The sequence below is a fragment of the Poecilia mexicana genome, unplaced genomic scaffold (assembly GCF_051168715.1).
Source record: "Poecilia mexicana isolate PSO_F unplaced genomic scaffold, ASM5116871v1 scaffold_14, whole genome shotgun sequence".
NCBI lineage: Eukaryota > Metazoa > Chordata > Actinopteri > Cyprinodontiformes > Poeciliidae > Poecilia > Poecilia mexicana.
Window position 1 is genome coordinate 26,456,409 of NW_028263383.1, and position 22,881 is coordinate 26,479,289.

At 36.2% G+C, this 22,881-nt stretch overlaps 3 protein-coding genes across 4 annotated transcripts in view; 2 read left to right on the forward strand and 1 right to left on the reverse strand.

The window, feature by feature from the left end:
* The first annotated feature begins 421 nt into the window (after positions 1 to 421).
* rbm41 (RNA binding motif protein 41) lies at positions 422 to 9,327 on the forward strand. Its single transcript, XM_014998115.2, has 7 exons — positions 422 to 444; positions 2,286 to 2,402; positions 4,524 to 4,728; positions 4,806 to 5,010; positions 7,286 to 7,740; positions 7,838 to 7,985; positions 9,054 to 9,327. Exons 1-7 carry the CDS (start codon positions 437 to 439, stop codon positions 9,236 to 9,238), a joined length of 1,323 nt encoding a protein of 440 aa, XP_014853601.2. The 5' UTR covers positions 422 to 436; the 3' UTR covers positions 9,239 to 9,327.
* Positions 9,328 to 11,541: 2,214 nt separating this feature from the next.
* On the reverse strand, positions 11,542 to 16,810 carry cldn2 (claudin 2). Its single transcript, XM_014998117.2, has 2 exons — positions 16,162 to 16,810; positions 11,542 to 14,203 (listed from the first exon to the last, which is right to left on the reverse strand). Exon 2 carries the CDS (start codon positions 14,177 to 14,179, stop codon positions 13,340 to 13,342), a length of 840 nt encoding a protein of 279 aa, XP_014853603.2. The 5' UTR covers positions 14,180 to 14,203; positions 16,162 to 16,810; the 3' UTR covers positions 11,542 to 13,339.
* A 3,853-nt stretch (positions 16,811 to 20,663) lies between these two features.
* Positions 20,664 to 22,881, forward strand: part of clip2 (CAP-GLY domain containing linker protein 2) — a 32,383-nt gene continuing 30,165 nt past the window's right edge. For both annotated transcript variants that reach the window (XM_014998119.2, XM_014998120.2), the window contains exon 1: positions 20,664 to 21,233. The gene's annotated coding sequence lies outside the window, so the exon portion shown is untranslated. The remainder of the gene's footprint in view (positions 21,234 to 22,881) is intronic.

A 22,881-nucleotide genomic window follows, 5' to 3' on the forward strand; every position in this document is an offset into this window, starting at 1 on the left:
TTAATTTGTTATTTTAAGCCTTTTGGTCCTAGAAAGAAAACAGCCATTACTAATGAAAGACAGGTTTATAGGCACACCCCTAGAAAAGCAAGGTGTGGCTCCTGGATTTTAAGCGTCTTTATTTCCTCGTACATATTTTGTCGCAACAGAAAAGAAAATATGCAGGCTTGTCAGGACTTATTTTGATTTCATAGGTGAAACGTTATTGGAAACAATAGAGCTTTTAAAGAAATTCAATTAAACTTTTGTCATGTATTATTTAATAAAAAAAGAAGTTTCACTTTGTCTTCTAAATCCCTCTCACTTAAGTTATCTATAGATTAATTGTTCCACTACTGTAAAGATAAAACCAACCTTATGTAGTTGAACACGTCGAAATTCAACTACATTTCCCATAATTCCTTGTTTCCGGATTCGGAAATCTGAAACGGGAAACATGCGAAGGTAAACAACACTTTCTGTGTGAGATACAGTTGTTTTTTAAAGCATTTCCTTTAGCTTGACTAAAAAACATTTGATTTTAGTTTCACTTTACTTTCGAAATTGTGTGAAAATGCAGACCTAGAGCTGTTGTTTTAGCTGATGCGTCGCTTAGTTCGTCATTTTCCTCTTGTTGTCATGGAGATAGCGCCACTGTTCCAAGCTAGCAGTTATGTGTTTTACTGTTTATAACGGTTTTATTTGAACATAAGTTAAGTTTTACCGTGTACTGTTGTGCTTAGTGCTCACATAGACATTCTGCTGCACAGCTTGTTTCTATCCAGGCCCCGGAGGTTGTTTATTTCGTATAAAATGGGAAACGTAACAGAAAGTGAAGCTGAAGTCACGATCTGTCCACCACTGTGCTTCAAGGAGGTTTTATACATTCACATTTTGGGCTAAATATATCCAAATGTCATTGTTTCAGAAGCCTTTTGGGTCCTTTTCAGTCTCCTAGGAACTGTAATTCCCTTGTGAATAGGCTTTTTAGCTGTAGAATGAATAAAAATAGTGTTGTATTGGTAATTGCCTTATAACTCTTCCCAGATTTATTTTGCTTTTCAATGGCAGTTGACTAAGTCCCTGTGTTTGTAGAGATAGTCAAACTTCCTGTTGATAATTTAATCAATGGCATTTCATTAGCATCAGCTGACTGCTCGACAATGGTTGTTTCCCCAAGGTCATCTATGTTGTCTTTTCTTCTTTCCCCTGTTAAGTACTAACAATCTACTTTGGTTTTTCCAAAGCTGCACTTACATTGAACCCTACATAGTTGGAGCAGCTCTGTTTATTTACTTCTGATTTGTAAGATTTTATTCATAATTTTATTAGTTTTAATTATTGCTTTTTTGGATGATTTTTCCCTCTGGTTTTGGATGGTATTCAGCTGAGGAGACTATTTGTTATTTTGCATAACAGTGGTGGCAAGGTGTTTTGTTTACAATTTTTTACATTGAAGTAAACAATTCAAAAGAATATTTGCTTCCTGGATTTTTAACTTTAATGATAATCATGTCATATACTCAGGACACTTTTATGGGCAGTAGGAGTTGATTATATGAACTTTTAAAAAATTTGTATCATAATAGTTTGTGGTATTTGTCCTAACAAAGATATTGGGGGCGATGCAATATTCAGCACAATTTTTATTACTTTAAATCAGATATAAAACACAAATATGATAAACCTACCCATTTTAATAGTAAGTTTAATTTATGTTAACCATTTAAGAAACAAGAAAACTGTTCAAAAAACATATTCATAATCATTTCAGACTCCTTCATGTTACTCAAGTGTCCGATTGCAGAAAGAAATGCATGCAAATGTTGCTACAAATGGTTCCAGATGTAAATATATTATATTTTATTACTGTCTTCATGATGGAGATAAACATATAAACACATCGATAAGTGTCTGAGTGGCATCAAAACTCAAAGGGTCAACCAGTGTTGTGCTGTTTCACCTTTATTTCTGTTGGTTTTGCAGCAATTAATAAATTACGAAACCTAAAGAATGTTTCTTAATGAAAAAAATAATTTGGGCATCTCCTTATATATTTAATACATCATTTTGAACAATTTGCACTTTGCTCAGGAAGTAATGCTTCCTGCTCATGAAAAATTCCTTTCTATAATATATAAGACATTTATAACCAAAACAAAGTCCACTCTTAATGCTCTTCTTCTAAGTCTTGTGTTGTTGCACAATTTCCAACCACGTGTGACGTGAGAGATGATTGCAACACCATTGTGTTATGATTCAGTGTCCATGTCATCAGAGCCCTGAGTATTGACGTGTCTCCTCAGAGTGAGCCGGAGAGCCTGCGAGGAGGGCCCCCTGCTGGAGGAGCAGGAGACAGAGGGCCAAAGGCAGCTGCACAGCCTGCTGCTGCAGCAGCTCCACACCGGCGTCGACGTTGACCGGTCAGAAACTGCCTGTTTGTGTTTGTTTACCAAACAATTTAGATCAAGGCTGTAGGTTAGCTGAGGATTTTCCCCCTAGTTTACACGTTGACGGGTTGTTCTTTAATGAGGCAAGCTTTTCCATTTTGATGAGTCCAAAATTAGCATTTCTTTTTTTTGTTGTTGTTGCTGTCATGATGACACTTTAGAGCAGTGGTCCCCAAACTTTTTCCTGTGAGGGCCACATAACTTTTCCCTTCTCTGGTGGGGGTCGGACACTGTAGAGGGGGGGAAGGAGGGAGCGTTTCTCACAATTTATTTTCACAATTAACAAATACTGTTTAAAGTTCTAATTTCGAAATTGGTACAAGTATACTTTTAGTATACTTCAGATACATTTTAGGTTGTACACTTAATACTTAGTTTAGTTAAAATGTACTTTCACAAATGTATGTTTGAAATATACTTAAAGTATACTTTTTTTCACCTGGGGTGAGCCTCGATATAGCCAAACTCCGTCAAGTATGGCATTGTTTTTATGCCATATTAGATTTGTCGTGTTGATGCACATTTTTACGTGCTTCAGCCCCGACATCGAGGTAATTTTCCACCACAACACGCAAACTTCCCCATTCACTCGGTGCGTTAGAAAGCACATGGGCAAAAACCGTGACTGGGACTGACTAGTATATATTCCATTCTTTCCATATTCCAGGGAAAGTAAATATAACATATTAATTTCTCATATGTTAACATAAAGGCTCGTTTTGAAGTATAAGTTGCTACTTGCTTCGAAGAAACCTGGAATGCTTGTTCTTAACAGACACGCGTGTTCATCTGCTCTATCGCTAGCAAACAACCGTACTGATTAAATAACATAAAAGTCAAGCAGTTCCCTAAAAGTCCAACAGATGGCAGCAATGCGCCATGCAAAACAAAACACCCACAGTTTACAGGACACACTTCCTGCTAAAGAGCCCCCTGGTGGTTGAAGAAAAATCCACATATAAACCGGAGAATACAATAAATGAAGAATAAATCTAGATGCGCTCTGATATTGTTCAGGGGGCCGGACCAAATGTGGAAGCGGGCCGGATCCGGCCCGCGGGCTGTAGTTTGGGGACTCCTGCTTTAGAGTGACCGTTAACAGTAGTGCATTGATCAGTGTTGGAGAACTCTGACAAGATGCTAGGTGTCATAGTCTGGATTAATATATAAATCATTCATCTTCAGTCCAAGCTATAAAATATTGAGATAATGACATATTGAAGCTCTTAATGTGAATGTTATGTGGAGTAATTATGATAAACCATTATCACAAACAAAGATGTACATAACATTTTCTTAAATTTTTACAAAAAACAAGATTAATTTATTGTTTTCTCAAAAAATGATAAGATCATTATTATGACAAATTTATCTTAATATTACAAATAAATTAGACTGTTATCTTAGTCAATAAACATTGAGATCTCATTACCTTGAGATAATGAGATAATAAAGCTGTTTTCTAAACAAAACGATCTTTCTAGCTTGTTATTTTAAGATATTGACATAAATGGAGCTGTTATTGTGTAAAGAACAAATTTGATTTCTCACTATGTTGAGATAATAATACAACTATTTCCATGGCAAATATTAAGTTAACTTTTTATTAACTGATCTTGCTAAGTTATTTTTGGGCATTTACATAATAGATTGTTTTATTAAGTTACGTCATAACAGTCCTTAAAAGGTCCTAAAATGTCCATAATTTAATCTTCTTCATACTGCCGATATATAGATGTATTTTTTGACTTTTCGTACTTACAAGGTCATCAGTTCAGTCTGTTTTGTTGGAAGTTTTTACAATTTTGAGTTAAATTTTGGCTCTTTTTCTTGATGTGCTGCAAAGTGAATTTAGACACACATTTTGGATAAACACTCCAATCAAACGCTCTATTTGTCCCACAGAGCAACACGGAGAACCTAATTACTCTTAGCCCTTAGGGCTACAGGGTCTTACTGAGTTATCTCTCCTTGTAAAACATCTGAAGCACACATTCAGACCGTTCAGCTGTGAAGCCAAATGTCTTTGAGTTTTCCTGCAGCTGCAGGTAACGAGTGTTTCTGCATCACTTTGAAACCAGCGGCATCTTACAGATGTGTGGCAAAGAGGCAGTGCTTCGCCCCGGCGTCTCTCTATCGGCCGTTTGGGGAGCAAGCAGCAGGAGTAAGGAGCCTCTCCCAGTTTCAGGCTCTGCAGGATGGGGAGAAGGAACTGGTCGGTCTCCAGGAACTGGGACTCACTGACGCTGAGATCCAGCTGTGGCAGAACAGAGACGTACCAGACATGTCAGGAGACAAGGTTGCCTCTCAGAAATTTCAAAAACTTTTAGGTAACTTTCAGAGACCAAAACAGCTGAACCTCGTCATGTCTCACAGTCCAGCGGTGTGTGTGCGGCTCCGGACGCGAGGCGGCAGCGTCTGCAAGCGATCAGGGACAAGATTGAAGCCAGAGCGGAGCTGCTGTCCCGACCGCAGCGCTTCTCCGCCAGCCGACCGCTCTCACGCCGGGAGATGGAGATCGAACAAGCACTGTTCCAGGGGACCGACCGGCTGGGTTTCCTCACAGCTCTCTACCACCGAGGTAATGTTCAGCAATATGAATCAAATAAATCAATTAATCACAAGATAAACTGAACTAAGTGCGATCATTTTCATTTCAAAGAGATGCTCCCGCCATTTTAAGAAACCCTGCAAATAATTGGCACCTAGTATGAAGTGGTTAGTTTGCACTACCTGCCACTTTTGCCTGTTTTCTCTGTCTAAGCTGAATAATTATAATTTTTTGATTTGCAGTTTTGGTTAGAGAGACTTCATAATCCATATTTATTGTTGTTGTTTTGGTTGATTGTTGGTAGGCCAGTCACAGTAAGCAATAAATCAATTAATCACATTAGAAATTAAACCAAGCTTAATCATTTCCTTTGGCATGATTTATCATTTTTCTTGTGTCTCTCTCTTTCCATCAATAACTGGATGACAAAATTCTTCAGTCTGGTGCTTTTGTTCTCAACCAGCCGTTTTTTTGAAGGGCAGTTTTGTTTACAGATTCATTTTGTGTTTCTGTTGTTTTCTTTATTTACTTTGGATGTTTAAAATGTCTTCTAGTTCCAGTGACAAATGTTCATTACAATTTAAAGTTTGCTAATATTTTAGAACGTGTTCATGCATTAATATGTCATTACCATTACAGTACTAAATGGTCTCAAAAAACAATGTTATTGTTGATCAACAATAACTTCTGGGAATTTACAAAATTTGTTATCGTGACAGATCTATTTGTTTATTTTGGATATTTAAAATGTAAGTATTCTTTATAAATTAAAGTTTTTTTCTTTATTGTTTATTTTAAAATTTGTCATTGTGACAGGCCTAAGCAAATGTCAACCGAGCCGTCAGAGAAGAGATGTGAAATTACTGTAGATTTCACAGAAGAACTTTTGTCCCAAACCAAGCTCAAACAATGTCGAATTCTTGATTTTCTGCTTTAAAATGACGTTTCTGAAAAGGTGGAATTATGTTTTCTCCCTTCCAGGCTTTAAATTACACCCTTCACACGTCTTCAGTGCATTTATAGAAGTCACATGTAGAGATTTTCTTTGTCTAACTTCCTGCTGGGAACTGCTCTTTGTCTCCCTGTCAATTCGCTTCATTCTTCGGCTTTTTCAGTTATCCTGCACATCTGGTTATCCTAAAACAGACTCTATAATGTTTTAGATACAAGTTAAGTAAAGAAAAAGAAGAAAACTAGATATGTTCTTTTTTAAATTAACACAACTAACATCGGGGTGTTGTATTAGGATGTTAAGTGATAGGCCGACGACAAGTAACGGGGGAGTATAAATGGTCCTAATTATTACTTTTTAAAAAAACTGAAACAATGAGGTTTGCATTTGTATTTGGTCTCATTGAGTAAATATCACTTAGATATCACAGTAACGAGAAAATAGAGTAAATAGCATTAGTAAATAAATCAGAGATTTATTTACTAATGCCTTAAAAATCAGAAGTTTACATAGAGAATTGATTAATGTCTCTTTAAGCAATGAGGTAAAGGTCTGATGATGATGTCATGGCTTTGGAAACCTATAATATGCTGGTTCTGACTGGAGGAATGGGCCAGAACTCCAGAAAACTATGGTGAGAAGCATGAGACAAACCCAAAACATTTGACCCAATCATACAGTTCAAACACAACACTACCAAATACTGAGGAAACATACGTAAACTTCTGATTTCGAAGATGTTAATAAATTCATCTCTAACATATTATTTTGCTCATTAATGTGGCATTTAGCAACTAGAACTTTGGTTACAAGAAAAGATGGAGAAAATTGATTAGATTCCTTGAGAACAATTAGTGTATGAATCATAGACTTTTGAAAATGTTGTCTCATGCTTTGTAACTTTTTCTACCTTTATAATGGAATGTGAATTTCCACACATATTTCCATTGTTCTGCTTGATAAATGGAAAGCAGTCAATAAAGACTGAATTGATAAAAAAACAAAAGCAAAGTCATTTTGGTAATTGGCAAGAGAAGTTTGGTCTGATTTGACTTCAGACAGAGAGGACAATTAATCCATCTTCCAATCCACTCTGACCCCAGTACTTCAGGTGGAAAATGTCTTAATAGCATAATGCTGCCACCACCGTGCTTTTCCACAGAGATGGTTGTTCAGGGTAATGTCCATTGTTAGTTTCCCTCAGCCAAAAAAATACTATTTTGAAGAATGTTTTGGCTTCTTCTGAAGGATTTTGATTGTACAGGAGTTTATTTTGGAATATTCTGTATTATCCAGTAGTTTGTGGTTGTAACGTGACAGAATTGCCTTTGATGTGTGTTGCTTCCAACCTAGATGGCGACACAGAGGAGAGCCAGCAGGGGGCATCATCCTCTGACCCAATGGACTCGCTCTACAGAGATGTTCTGAGGTGTCAGAAACACATTTCACCAGAGGACTCTGAGGGACAGCAAGCAGTGGGATCAGCATCTGGTGCTACATCTGACCAATCACAAAGCTCTCGGAGCCTTTCACCTCGCCACGGGTCAGATCTGCAGAGCAAAGACACATCAGAGCATCAGCAGTACGGAGCAGAAACAAACCCACCAGCTCCTCCTGAACGGATAGATCTCAACCAGCAAATTGGCAGACTCAGCGGAGCATCGGCAGCAAAGTCAGAAAAACTGCTAACCGTCAGCGGGGAAATCAAGACACTTCCAGACGAAGAAATCCTGAACAACCGTGAATCTGACGAGGGGATCCGGAGCATGGCACGGTTCCAAAACTACCAGCCGGGAAAACCTTCCAAGGCACTTTAACCCTTGTCTTATATGAAATGTTTAGAGGAACTTCCTGAATAACATGCTCATCAGCTCCTGTAACCCTGCATGTTTTTTCTCACTGTAGGTTCTGTGTGTGAAGAACCTAAGTGCGCAGGCATCCATCGCACAGCTGGTGGCGCTGTTCTCCAGATTTGAGCAGAAGGACGGACCTCCAGTTGTGTACCGGCTTCTGACAGGAAGGATGAAGGGTCAGGCCTTCATCACGCTGCCAGGTGAGAAACGGTTTTACTTCCACGGAGGTGGGATCGATGGAGTGTTCACATGTTGAACACTGAAGTACCAAAGTCCACTTAAAACCTGATAAAGTAGAGTTTGTGACCAAATCTTACGCGATTTCAGAGTTCATGTCTCATAAACTAACTGAGCCAAAACAGGAAGTGAGGAAAACAAAAATCTTTCATCTTTTTTCACAGAATATAAATCGTAGTACACTTCATGTAATAGAACAGGGTCCTGCAGAAGATAGTAAGAGGAGCTGACTGGAAGTAAATCAAATGTGGTTCAGGGGTGTGCAAACTTATGCAATCCAGGTGACTGATTTTAGTTTTTGCATTTCCCCCTAAGAAATTTGTTAGCCTAAGAAGATAAACTCAGTTTAAGGTAGCTTGTAAAAGAAATGTCTCTTATTTATGTTAAAATACCAGCAGCTGTGATTCTGGCAACCGCAGAATTTTACAGTGCAAATATGGATTCTACCATGTTTGTTTTATAAAATTCTGCCAACCACAGTTGACGGTTTTTTTTTTACAGTGTATCTAGAAGTTAAAAAAGTGGGACCAAGAACCCAGCTTTGTGGAACCCCGCAGAATGCAAAATCTGATGATGCATTTAAAAATCTTTTAATAACTAAAGACTTGTTTTAATTTTCATGTTGCTTATTTTTTCCTGAAGTCATTATTGGACATTTCCTCAATGGATGTTTTCCTTTGACACCAGAAATTTAGCAATACTTTATTTGAAATTATTGATTTTGATGTTGCTTGTATCAATGTGGATTGACAACTCCCAACAAATCATGTCATTTGTTCAATAGCAGCTCTATTATTAGGTTTTGGTACAGATTATCAGAACCAGGCAGAAAAGAAGAACCAGAATAAAGAGAAGAAAACAGGTTGGAAACGTCACTAGATTCAAATATCAGGCTTCAGTATCTTAATGTTATACATTCCAAATATATAATACTAGTGACTAGTGATACTTTTCTGTTTTTGTAGTAAGTGAATAACCCTGTGCATATTCTTGTATGGATGTTTCCTTGTGTGTTTATTTTTCTGTGCCAGATACTGAAACAGCCCAAAATGCCCTGCGGTTGGTCCATGGATACCGGTTGCTTGGGAAACCTTTGGTGGTTGAGTTTGGCCGTGAGCGACAGGAAGAGGAGAAACAGATGGAGCAGGAAGGAGAGAAGGAGATGAAAATAAAAGAGGAAAGAAAAACAACAGAAATCCATCAGACTTGTAAATAACAGCCTGTAAAACTGCACAACATGATATTTATGTCTCCCTGGGAGAAACAGAGTGGTGTGTGTTGTATTAATAAATCTTTGTTTTTTTACCCATTGCCTCTTTTTATTTTTGCAGCATTTTCTTTGCTATAATGTCTAGAGAACATTATAGCAAAGATGTTCTCTAGACATCTTTAGATGTCTAGAGAACATCTAGACATCTAGATATCTAGATGTCTAGATGTTGTATTGTATTGTCTTATATAAATGCATTGTCTTATATAAATGTATTTATATACATTTATATAAGTATTGTCTTATATAAATGTGACTAATACAAATAAGCTGCTGAAATCATTAATTAGTGCAGAAGAGTTGATTTCTGATTTATTCCATATAAATTTTATTCAAACAATTGTAGAAGATATTTTGTTTCCTAATGTCTCTTTTATTTTAGTCATTCCATTTATATATTTGCATGTATATTTTTCAGTGTTTTTAATAACTTTGTTATAGGACATAAAATATTTTCAAACCCAAGAGAGTTTTTAAGACCTTGACCTCTGGGTCTTGCATAAAACAAACATTTTACGCAGTTAACTTAAAAAAAATATTACAATTCAGCAGTTTATTGATGTTGATGCTCTTATTATAAGTGGTTTAAAAACTCATCAAAACTTCTCAGATTTATAATTCTCATTTGCAGCTCTGCAGATATGTGACAAATGTGTGCTCACAAGTCTCTGTGAAGTGTTTTCAGGTCAAGTTTATCTTTCCCACAGTTGCACATGAACATAGTCCACTGATGTTCTCTCTGTTAGTTTCTGCTGAATGGGAGGGGGGCCAGGGGGCCTGGCTGCATTCAGGGCTCAGAATCAGGCTTGTTCATTCCTCCCATCGAACAAATTGTCCATTGAGAATAAATTGAATCCTTGTGTAATGAAAGGTTTGCAGACTGGAGTTTAAGAAATGTCTTGTCTAAATGTTTAGAAATTTTCCTTGAAAAGAAATTAAGCAACTTAGCCAGTTTTCTCTAAATGAAGTAGAGTCTACACCACAAATTATCACCTAAAGTGTCAGAAAATAATTTGTCATTTTTAAGAACACCCTTTAAAACTAAATTTTTGAAGGATTGTGTCTAAATTGAATTTGTGACCTGTTTGGCGAACTCAAACTACTCATTGATTGGAGTGAAGCGCGTCCTTTGTTTGTCTAAGTCTGTTTGTGCCTGTGTGCCGTTTGCCTTCAGTTCAGGGTTGTGATCTTTTTCTCATTCCGCTCAAAAGAAAACATCAGTCGAAACTCACCTACTGCATCGCAAACACAAAAAACCCGCCAACAAAATGTCCATGTTCAAACAAGATCTTCACACCAACCGCTCAAGAAACAATTTTCAGCTAAAACTTGTCTGTAAATTTCTCTTTTTTTATGTATAAAAACAAAAAAAATATTTAATTAAATTATCTTCCTTCTGAAGGAACTAAAATCCCTATGTTTGAGTCTGATGATTAATCACTGAACTGAGATTTCTCTGCATCTTGTACAATTAAAACTTAATCGATTTCCATATTATTTATTTGTATTCCCAATAAAATTTGGAATACAATTCCAAATTTTATTTAGGAATTATGTGTTTGAATCTAGTAATTTAATTTTGTTTTAATTGATTTCACTTTGGAAAACCATTAAAACAGTCAGTTTTAATGGCCAGTTTGCAATTACAAATAAGGTTGTGGGTGTTCTGTGGGGAATTTTTTGTTGTTTTGGGAGATTTGCGTGTTTATTATGGTATGCAACCATTTCCACAAAACACCTAAAGATAAATATTTTTCATTGCTGCAGCGTAATGTGGCTCGCCCCAGATTTTTCTAGATTTTGATTTTCAGTTCTGCCTCTGCTTTAATCTTTCAAAACTTTCTCTAGCTGAACAGAAGAAAAACTGAAGTCATTATCTTTGGACTTAAAGAGGAGTGATCAGGAGTCGGTACACAGCTTCAGTTATTACAGCTGGGAACTAGTGATGAACCTGAACCTTCAAAGACACATGAAGATAATTACAAAGTTGGCCTTTTATTTGGTAAAGCACTTTGATGGGATATAAAAATAAACTTGACATAGTATTTTGTCTGGATATGGGCTTGTTGGCAATTCCTCTAACTGGCTTCCACTTTTACACTTTTTTCTGCACACAGGCTGCAAGAACCTTCCTTTTGAAGGCCTCAGCTCTGTCTCAGGTAAGTTGTAAGTTATACTACCTGCAGCTGTGGCTGTATGCGCAAAGCAAAATATGAGAGAAAAAATAAAGCAAGAATGTAAGAAGGATGTTGAATGCAATTTACTTTTATTTGTGAATTAAAAAAGGCATGAATACTTTTGTTGTGTGTAAATTTGGCAAAGTGAATATAGTGAAAAGAGGAAAATGTAATTTACATATTTACATATTCCCAAAAATGTTATACTGATACTTAAAAAAACAAGCACTTTTACACATTTTCTTTTCTATTTAGGCCCACTAATGTTTTGACAATTTCATTGGTTTCATATCAAAATGACTCCTAACTGATAGAGGACTAAAAGGAAAGATTTTAAGGAGTTGAGATTAGTTGAGGTACTGAAACCCAATAAAAATCATAATTACAGCAAACATAAAATACTCATCAGCATTCATTTGGTGGTTGTTTGGTATCAGCATCCACAAACTGGACCCAAACTTTTCGCTTTTAACTTGTTCTTGTGACAAATTTATATATTAATGTGATATATTTTATTTTGGCTTACTTTACTTCTTAAACAGCTCTAACTAGAATTTTTTGAAAAGCAGGGCAAGATAAGACTATAACTTTAATCTATTACCAAGAAATATGCAGACAATGTTCAAGCTTCGTGAGGGAGGACATGACTTGAGGCACAGCTTAAATTTAAAAGTATTACCAGCATATACAAGGTGTAGCTGAAGCAGTGTGATGGCTTAAAACTGTTAAAATTATACATGGATGCTTCTTGTTTAGAATGAGGACAAGAACTGAATGTTAAATAGAATTATTGTATTACTATGCATTTTTATTTAATTTGTAATGTAATTCATTATTTATTAACTGGCATTAAGTAGATGAAAGATGTTTAAAGACAAAGTGGGTGGGATTATTTAAGTATTTACTTCTATCTACAACTTTTCCAACAAGAAACTGATGAATAAGGATAAACAATTTATCATATTTATTATTTATTGTGAAAAGCTTCTTATGAGAATTTTTGATTTATCATTGTCTGAATGTCAATAGATTCAGCTACTGTGTTCAGATATGTGATTTAAATCACAATTTCCATATTTCAAATGGAAATGTTTTTTTTGTTTTGTTTTTAAGATCAATATTTGTCTTGAATTCTGTGCCATGCAGTTACCTAAAAAGGTAGTAAATGGGAATTTTATTGCATACATTTTAATGTTATCACAATAATACCACAAATTACTGAGATAAAATTCAAAGTCCATATTTATTGTCCACCCCTACTGATGAATCACAGGCAGAGGGGAAGCCTTCAACATTTATTAATCTGCTATTTATTTTTACTGACTCTGCTTTGTTGTCTTTCCATCTGATTGCTTTGTTCTTGTAAAATGTCTGAAATAAACCTAAAAAAAAACAAAAACACCTTGGAGGTTTCGACATTAGGAAATTTTCCCAATCATCCAGGAAATCCGACTTGAATCCAGTTGAATTGGAAACAGAAGTTTTGTTCTACGGTGGCCCTGAAGTGCAAACCACTTCAACAAATCTACAAATTTAAAAACACAACAACGTTAACTAAACACAATAAAACAAAACAAAAAAAAACAACAAAAAAGAACACATTAACTCAGCACAATTACAAATTAGAAAACACAATGACTTTAACAAAACAGAAGTAGTAGGTCTGAGTGATTTGTTGATGTTTGAACTTCAGGGCCACTGTACTTTTCCTTTAAAGAAACCATTTTTATCACAATGGAAATAACTTCATGGACACAATGAAGACAGCTTGAAAAGTCCACTAAAATGTTGCCTCCATATTCAATATTCAGTACCTTTACATAATCTGAAGTTGTGTTTGGTGTTTAGTTCACGGAGTGCTGGAACCATATCACACATATCCTGTGATGTCATATCCTGCTGCAGTGGGCTTCTTAGCTCCTGGGGCTCCTGGGGCTCCTGGGCCTCCCTGAGCGCTGGACTCTGAGGTACTAGTACTTCGGACCATTGTCTGCGTCCGGCTGGCTGTGTTGACGGCCCCCATTTGTAGGGTGGGGTGGCGGTAGGTCTGTGAAGTTGTCCGAGCGCCTGTGCCAGACATCCCAACTCCTACTGGCGGGTACGGATATCCTAACCCATGCCGCCTCCCCCGGCCGCCCTCCTCCTCCACCCAGCAGGAGACGCTCAGCAGTCCACCACCCAGCATGGAGATGAGCGAGGAGGTCAGGCCGAGGTACAGGCACTCGCCGATCTCATACTTCATGCCGGCCGGTATGTTTGGGCTGTAGAAGGTCTGGACGACCTCATGTGTGGTCCATGACACGGGTACCAGAGACAGGAAACCTGCAGCGAGAAACAAAACCCCACCAGCTCCAGCCACACGACTCTTAACCGTCCCCGCATCCTCCAAGCAAAGAGTGCACTGCATCCCTAGAGACGTCATGCCAATCGCAAGGACAGACAACACGACGGAGATGACCATGAGGGCGCGGGAAGCCTGGAGGTCAGCCGGCAGTGCCAGCATGGAGTTGTAGGTCTCACACTGGAAGGCCCCTGTGCTCTGATAGACACACTCCATCCACAGGCCCCTCATGTTTGCCACAACCGTGACGATGTTGGAGCCGATGTGAGCAGAAATTTGCCAGTAGGGCAGCACCGTGGCGACCAGGGTTCCCAGCATGCCCAGGAGGCCCAAGAAGAAGCCCATCAGCTCCAGAGCTAGTGATGCCATGTCAACAGCAGCAGAGACGGAGATCTGACAGGAAGCACACAGAAGAAGTTCAAGTAGATGAAACCAAAACAAAATATGTCTCAATATGTTCTTAACTGGAACAAGTTGTAAGCTACAGGTTTGTGGATGCCAAAAACCAGCAAGTGAACAATGATGAGTTCTTTATAATTGCTGTCATTAGGATTTTTAAGAGTTTTATGGTAGCTTTGATAGCATTGAGTTCTGTAAACTGATCTACTGAACTCTGCTTTAAGAAAACAGAGAAGTTGACAAAATGTCAGCGGGCCAATTTTTATTACAGAAATTGTGTTTAAGTGCTTATTTTTTTGAGCATCTGTATAATGCCTTTGGTAATACATGCATTGCAAATTACTTCTTTCCACTTTTCATTATTTCCACTTTGTTTGCCAAATATACACATAAGACAAAAATATTTATGTCTTTTTTCATTTAAAAATAAAGGTAAATTACATCCAACAGCCTTCTTATGTTCTTGCTTTACTTTTTCCTCTGATATTTTGCTTTGTACATACAGTAACAGGTATAACTTACTGATAATGCTATAAAATAAGTAACTCCATCTTTTAGAAAGCAGTACCTAACAGCTGTTTGAGGCTTTCAAAAAAAGATTATTGTGACTTTTGTGCAGATAAAAGTCTAAAAGTGGCGTAGGTCTTGGCAAAATATTAAGTCAAGTTTATTTAAAAACATCATACAATCACCGATTATGAAAGCCAGCAATAAACATTATGTTTTATCAAATGTCACCATCAAAATCATCAATACACATCAAATATAAAGATCAATATTCCAGTTAGTAATCAAAAGCAACTCTAAACATAATGTGGTTTAGCCTTGATTTAAAGGCTAAACAGTGTTTCGACTGTTTTGCAGTTTTCTAGAAGTTTGTCCAGATTTCTGGACTGTGTAAAAACTATTCTAGTAAAAAATATGAACATGTTTTCTTTATTTTAGTATAGAACTAATCAGGTCCTAAGCGCATTCATGACTTTGTTTTTGTTTTTATTTCATTGCACAATTGTCTTAGCGTACATGGCTAAGACAATATGTCTTATATGTCATCAGTAAATAGATGCAAACAGCTTGTGAAGTACCGTTTCAGATGGCAAGGATATGCTGTTTACATTATGTAAACAGTCAAGCTGAAAATCATTTAAACCTCTGCCACATTTAGATTTATAATTGTTTTCATTCAGTGTAGAAGTTTGTCAAATAAAATATTCCAGTTTTATTTAAATTTTAATTAAAAAAAATAGACATGTCAGAAATTATTTATAACTTTCATAAAAATAAAAATAAATCTTTATTGCCATACTCTAGTTAATTAGATTATGGCAATAATCTAATTAACAATCCATTCATGACTAACATCAGAATAGAAATGAATACATTTTATAAAGAAGTAAATCATGTGTCAATAATTATTTCCATCCATTCATGTTTTCTCCCACCCACTAACTTAAATGCTTAAGGCAAATGTAAAAGGAAATGAATTAATGATGTCTTGCAGCACACAATTATTAAATAAAGTATATTCTCTTAGAAATGAACACATCTTTTCTAAAATAATAATATAGTTAATTCTATTTTTATTTATATTTTTTCAATCATGGATAATTTATGACACATTACATTTGTATTAAATATTTAAAGTATTCTAATACTGTGGCACTGTTAGACCTCCGTATATTTAAATCTGTGACTGTTACTTTCTTTAGGGCAGATTATGTATGCAGAAGTCTAAACTTTTAGCCAAATAATCTTTTTTTTCCCTTCTGAGCAGCATGCTGCTACACAGACTCATGAACGCCGATATGCTGACTTTCAAATCTTATTTCATGTCAACACTTTCAGAGTTCAAAGTCCTGTGTTTTATGTATTGTTTTGTTCAGGAGTTAAAACACTGTTTTGCCTGAAAATACACCAATATGTTCCACACACATCCATTTTTCATGCATTACCTGAGATTTCTGCAGGTTAGGGGAGAGCCAGACTCTGAATTTGTTGAAGATTTGATTATGGTCCTTTGCTGCAGGTGGTAAAGTTGCAGCTGAAGACGATGAGGAGGCAGAAGGAAACGATGTAGCCTGCAGCCAGTGCAGATTGTGTCCACCACTGGTATTTCTATGTAACCTGCTGCTACTGCTACTCCAGTTGTGAAATATATTTTCTGCTTGCTGGATCAGACTCTGACTGCTTCCTCAGTCCTTAACATAGTGGCAGCTGTCGTGTTGCAGATGAATGGCACAGCCTGGATCAGACTAACGGAGTCAGAAAAACGCTTTTGAGACTAACTCTGTTGAAGATTGTGTCCAAATCTCTGTAATTTACAAATGATCTTCTTAAGAAAACAAAAAAGTGGGATAATAAATCTTCCACATTGTTCTGCTGCTGTCTCTCATCTCTGTGTTGGTCAGATGCTCTGGTGTCTTTATTTAAAATTTGGGTCAGTGTCCCTCATTTAGACCTTCACCTAATGTCATGTACACACACACACTGAAACTGTTGAATCTGATAGCGACTTGCATTCCTGCTGGCAGCCGGTTTAATCATTTTCTCATTTGTCATCTCTCCAAAACAAACGTTTGTTACAACATCAGCATTATTTTTGAACGAAAGCAAAAGCCTCAGCAACTTCCTGGGGAAAAAAATGACAATTATAGTTCATTGGTGATATTGATAATAACATGTTATATTTTAATTTTACCAGAAAAAAATATATACATATGCATGTGTTTTATGCAAAAACATCTGGGTAAATTCTAAATATGTTAGCAATATCAGCTAAATATTACAAGAAATGCTATTTTTTTGGCTAGAGTTTGTTCACTTGCAGCATGGCCAAACCTAAAAGTGCTATAGCTAGCTTGCCAGTTAGAGTAACTTATTGAAACAGGTGTTGTGATATAAAATCCTATGCTAATAACTCAATACACCATACAATAAAAACAAATAAACTTTATTTTTACTTATGTTACTTCAGCAAATTTTTGGATGGGAAGTTAGCTCCAATTTTATTCTAATAATAATTTATTGATTTCCCCAGTACAGCTGTTTTGTTAGGTTTAAAGGTGATAATAACATTCTTTGACTTTATTGGTGGCTAAAAAGAGCATAATAACAAATAATGTCCTTATTAAAGGGTTTGTAAAAAACAAACATATGACTATTTAAGCCAGTTGTACAGTCATATTTTAAAAGTCATAACCTAAATTTTACTGTTTTAGTTAAATTTAGGAAAATTAATTAAATAACTGTACAACTGGCTTCATCTATTTTTAACAGAATATTGAAAAGAGTTAACAAATATTAAATATTAATAAATCATTTTATCTCCTTCTCTTACTTATTCTTTTCACTTATTAGCATAATTACTTTTTTAATGAAGATATATGTATACGTATAACTACCAGAGTTAAGTCAAAATTATTTATTGTAATGACGCATTTTGATCATAAATATGTATAGTATCGTAAACATACTAAAGCAATGTAGTCTCTTTCATTATTTTTTGTTTATTTAGTAATTAAACTGTTAATGAGAGAAATAAATTAAATCAGAAGTAAACATACTGCAGGTCAGTATCATCTACTAAAAATTCAAAAACAAACTTGAAAAGCAAAAAAGTAAGTCATATTAAACAATTGTTTAATATAAATGTACAACTGGCTACATCTATTTTTAACAGCATATTGAAAAGAGTTAACAAATAACTCTGGACACTGGCTTAGGATTCATGAGATTTACATTCATGAATGTAAATCTCATGAATGTAAAATAGTTCTTCTTTTATATATTATGTAAAAGTTTAATTTTTCAGCTGAAATTTAACTGCTGATTTCTCTTTTTTGGCACATTTGACATTCCATACCAAACTGCTTGCAGGCTGCAATAATAAGATGTGAATTTACAACTCAGGCTGACGACAGACTTGGCAGCCTCCTGTACCTAATCAATTAAAATATGTTTGTTGGCTTGTCAGTTTCTAGAGGATAATAAAGGTGGAGAGAAATTCCATAAATAAACATTACCTACCATGCCGGTGTATCCGAAGATGAGAGCAAGTGAAACTTCCCAGTTTTTTTTGTTTGTTTTTTTTAATCATTAAAGTTTTTCCAATTCACAAATTCATTATTAGTCACTGGGTTTGCTTCTGATTAAGTTCCCAAACTTGAGTCTTCAGTTTCTGATCCTTCCATCCAGGCCTCACATGGCCACATCATCATAATGGGATTAGGTTGTAATCCAGCCACTTCCCCTATAAAGCAGACTAAGAGGCCAACGTCCACACACTCTGAAACACTAAGCCATTATTATGAACCACAGAGAGGCATTATATAGACACACTGCATATCAATGAGCCTGCTCAGGTCAGCTTGTGACCCTTTGTTATTATGTTGAAGCTGGCTGCTGGTCAGTTGCTGTACATCAGAGAAATAAACATAAAATGTGAATTTGTTTGGTCTTGTACAAATAGTCTAAAACATAAATGGCAAGAAGCTTGATGACATGAAGCTTGGTCCAATTGTAATGTAAATATACTGTATATGTGTAGTTAAGATAAGTTAATTGAGTAAGGTTACTAATCAATTTTTATTCTTTTAGCGACTAGATCTAATATTCATTTGATTTTCTGCTAACTTCCAATATAAATTTTGTGATTCCAACATCAAATATATTTTATAACCTATTCTTTCCTTTCTTTTCTGTGATGTATGCAATTATTGTTCCCTGATAAATAGAACCAGAATTTTTCATACATAAACTTTAGCAGCTTATGAACTGCTATAGTAAACACCTGGTGGACACTGGCTTAGGATGCAAATATGTAATATTTGTACCATAGATTTTGTGCACCCAAAAGATACATATTCCAAAGTATCTGGAGTGCTATCTAAAGCCATACTGAAAGCATTTGGCCCAAAATAGGTTCAGTATCTCTGGCTATTCACGTTCAGCTCTGGTGTCCTAAATAAATGTTCAATATATATTTTAGTCTTTAACTGGTCTTTAGTTCCCTCTAGTGGCCGTCATAAAAGTTACAGCCTAAAATTTCTTGAGAGGAAAACCATAATTTTCACTTTGCACAATTTTTAAATTACTTTGTTTTGAAGGAAAGTTGCTGATTAGTGGCTTTTTTAGAAGACAGTGCAGTGATTAAAAGATATAGTCTCTAGGCTAGTTACTTTAAAAGATTTTTCTTTCAAAATGGTTTATTGATACTTAAACATTTAAAACATGGCATTGCGAGATAATACAGAAATTCTTTTCTTTTACATTTTCACTTTTTTCCTAATAAACACAGACAAATAAAAACAATTTGTCAGCTAAATTAAACTAAAAGAAGATAAGACAAGGACATTTAAAAAGTTTCTATTTGTTAAAAAAAATATTTTAGACAGTATTTCATTTGGAAACAAACTGAGGGAATATTACTTTAAAATTTGTAATTGTTTTTCTCACTCCACCAGTTAGCATCTTATGTGTTTTTTCATAACTGTTTCTGCAGGTTTCTTTGTAATTTCATGCTTCTTTTTCAATGAAAAAAAAAACAACCAGAAACCAAATGTAATTATCATAAATGTTTTGTTTTTTTCTTTCTAATATTATGTTGCGAAAGAGTCAAAGTGATTTGACTTGGTTTACTGAACATTTACACCAATTTCTAATTTGGAATAAGTAAGTTAAACTTTATTTATATCCCATCCATCATGGAAAATAGAAATGACAGAGTGCTTATTTGTGCTACTAATGCTTGAGAGCATCAACCCAGACCAAACAGTCACATTGCTTGGGCTAAAATCGTTGAAAACAGACCTGACTTGCTCAATAGTTTTTGTGTGCTTCAACAGAAATGCCTATCACAATATGGGTGCCGCGTTAGCATACTGTCCAAATGCGCATGCGCCTTATTGGTATGTGTTTTGTGTGTGTGTGTGTGTGTGTGTGTGTGTGTGTGTGTGTGTGTGTGTGTGTGTGTTTTCTGGGGCTCTATCCAGCAGTAAATCAGTGCAGCAGCGGAGGTCTTCGCGGTAAGGACTGTCAAACTGGCCACGCCTTTGAGAAACAAAAATGTGCAATCAGGGAGCTCTTAAAATGATAATGGCTCCACCGTCCAATCACAGCATTAAGAGAAAAGTGTCCCCGCCCCTACCACTATAAATTATGTTGAAAATCCAAAAATTCCATGCGCTAGCTGTGTCAAATGAGTTGAAATGTGTGAAAATATACAAAAATAATTGATTGAGGTTATAAACACATAAAACATGATTGAGCGACTTTTTGTGTTATTTTAGTTGATTTACATAAAAGATTCAGTATTTTTGAAACATAGAAAATGAGAAGACTAAGCGGATTATCATGTCTACGTTTGAAAAACGTCCCTTTCTCGGATTTGTTCAATCCGATTTAAAAAGTAGTACCAATGAGAGATAAAGGGAATGCGAATATAAATTTATTTCGGTTTATAACTCCATACTTTTAAGTTGAAAACAACAGGAAAATGAGCCAGACTGTGTGTAGTCTAGTCTCATTTTTTCTCCTCTCAGGAGGCTCTTCTTCCCAGCCCCTTTGTTCGATCCAGTCGGTGGGTTGAGTCAGAGACGGGAGGCTGAGCTGGACCCAATAAACCACCAGCACCGGCGAAACCAGAGCGGAGGAGATACCGAATCGGTTAAACAGGAATAAAAAATAAACGGAAAAAAAACTTGGACTGAAAGTATTTCGGAAACGGTTCGGCTTCTTTAAGAGTCGTTTTTCTTCGACATCCTTTCCTAGCCGTCTTAGCTATCACCCTGGAGCATGAACCGGCAGGCTGACGGCTGCTAACCCCACACCGGTCTGTCTCCATCATCCACGCCGATCCACGCTGATTCTCCCCTTTCAGTTTTTTTCTTGGCTCAGCATCCATATTTGCATCCCAGGGAGTGGCAGGCACTAATCCGCCCTGTCTCTCCCCCTCCTCCGCCGGTGAGGACCTAGAAGTTAGCCGCTTCTCGGACACCCCTCGGACTCTTCATTTCCACACAGGAAGGTGAGGATTTTCCTGCATGTTTTGAGTCATTTCAGACATTTTCGAAAATTCTGTCTGTTTTTTTGTTTTCGGGTGGAAGTGAAGGGCAGAGTGAACCACGCTGCCTGCCGCAGTAGCTACAACAATAGATCAAACTGCTGGCGTTGTGTTAACATTATCATCCCGACGCTTCCATCCTGTCCCCAAAGAAATAATATATTAAGGCCTTATTGCTTATTCCATATATAAAACATAGCTTTAAACCACCAGCATCGGAATTTTGGCCAGTTTGATTTGATTGACCTGATGTAAAGCGTAAAATACCAATTTTTCTGAATAAAAATGAGTGTAAATAAGATGTAAAATCCAACGCTATGCATGAAAATCGCTTAATTTAATTCCAAACACAAATGTTAAAGCTCCAAACAAAATGAATATTTCTTATTTGAGGCTATAGCAGCTTTATGTCTTCCTAATAGGCTCTGGGCCATGATTTGTAGGACATGCTCCACTTGGGCACCGGCCTACATTGGACATATATCAGCCTGCTGAGTGCTGAGACTATTACTTCACAATAAAAATACACGAAGAAAATAACTGTTATTCTTATTATTGCTTTTGAGAAATAGATTTAGTGACAGGGCATTACCTCCCTTATTGATCAAAGTGAACTAATGGTGTGGTTGTCTCAGATTAAATGTGTGTAATAGCTAACTTAGAATATATTTTAGATTTTTAAGCAGAAAACATAAGCAGCAAACTTACATAGATTGACTTTTTTCTATAATTGAGGGCGTTTCAAGCATGAACGGCCTGCTTAAAGTTCCGCGACAAGTCCTGACTTGGACTAGGCCGCTTCAGAACTTTCATTTTGTTTTGTTTAAGCCATTAAGTTGTAAACTTGCAGGTATGCTTGAGGTCATGCTGATTGTTGTCCAGGATTTTATTGCTGAGATCCAAATTCACAGTTTCCTCAATTACAAGTTGTCTTGAACACAAGTGTTTTTACCTTGAAGCTCTCTTTCTCATGGTTTGAGTCATGATCTCTGACTGAGGTAAGTGAAGTCTACGCGCTTCAGATGTTACTCTGGCTTCTTCTGCAATGAGTCTTTGATGCGTTCTTGTATTAATTCTGGTAGGTCGTCCATTATTGGGAACGTTCAGAACTATGTTGTGTTTTATCCATGATTTATCAAAGCGGGTTACCACTACAGGTTGGTGCATGGTTTTAATAGTGTGCTTTTTATGCTCAAAGTCAGTCAGATTGTATGGAAAGCAGCGTGATTTTTTTCAGTCTTACCACAGATTTCCTTGGGTTTTGGTCAAGACTTTAACATTCTAGCACTCCAACTCTGTTCCTCCAGGGCTCCATCCTGAAACCTTTAGATGCATCTCTGCTCCATTCTGCCACCACCGTGTTTCCCAGTGAGCAACAACAGAATTTTAGACCTTGTACAGAAGTAGCTGTATTTTTATAAAAACAAATATCTCTGCCACAATGGAAATATTTTCAAATTTTATACGTAAAAAAAAAAAATAATATTGTACACACAGGATAGGTTTCTGAAACGTTTTCATCAACATAAACTCACACAAATACTACCATAGCGTTATTTTAAACATTCCAAACCCATAGGGGGCAGTGTAACTCAAAGCTAAATCCTGTCAG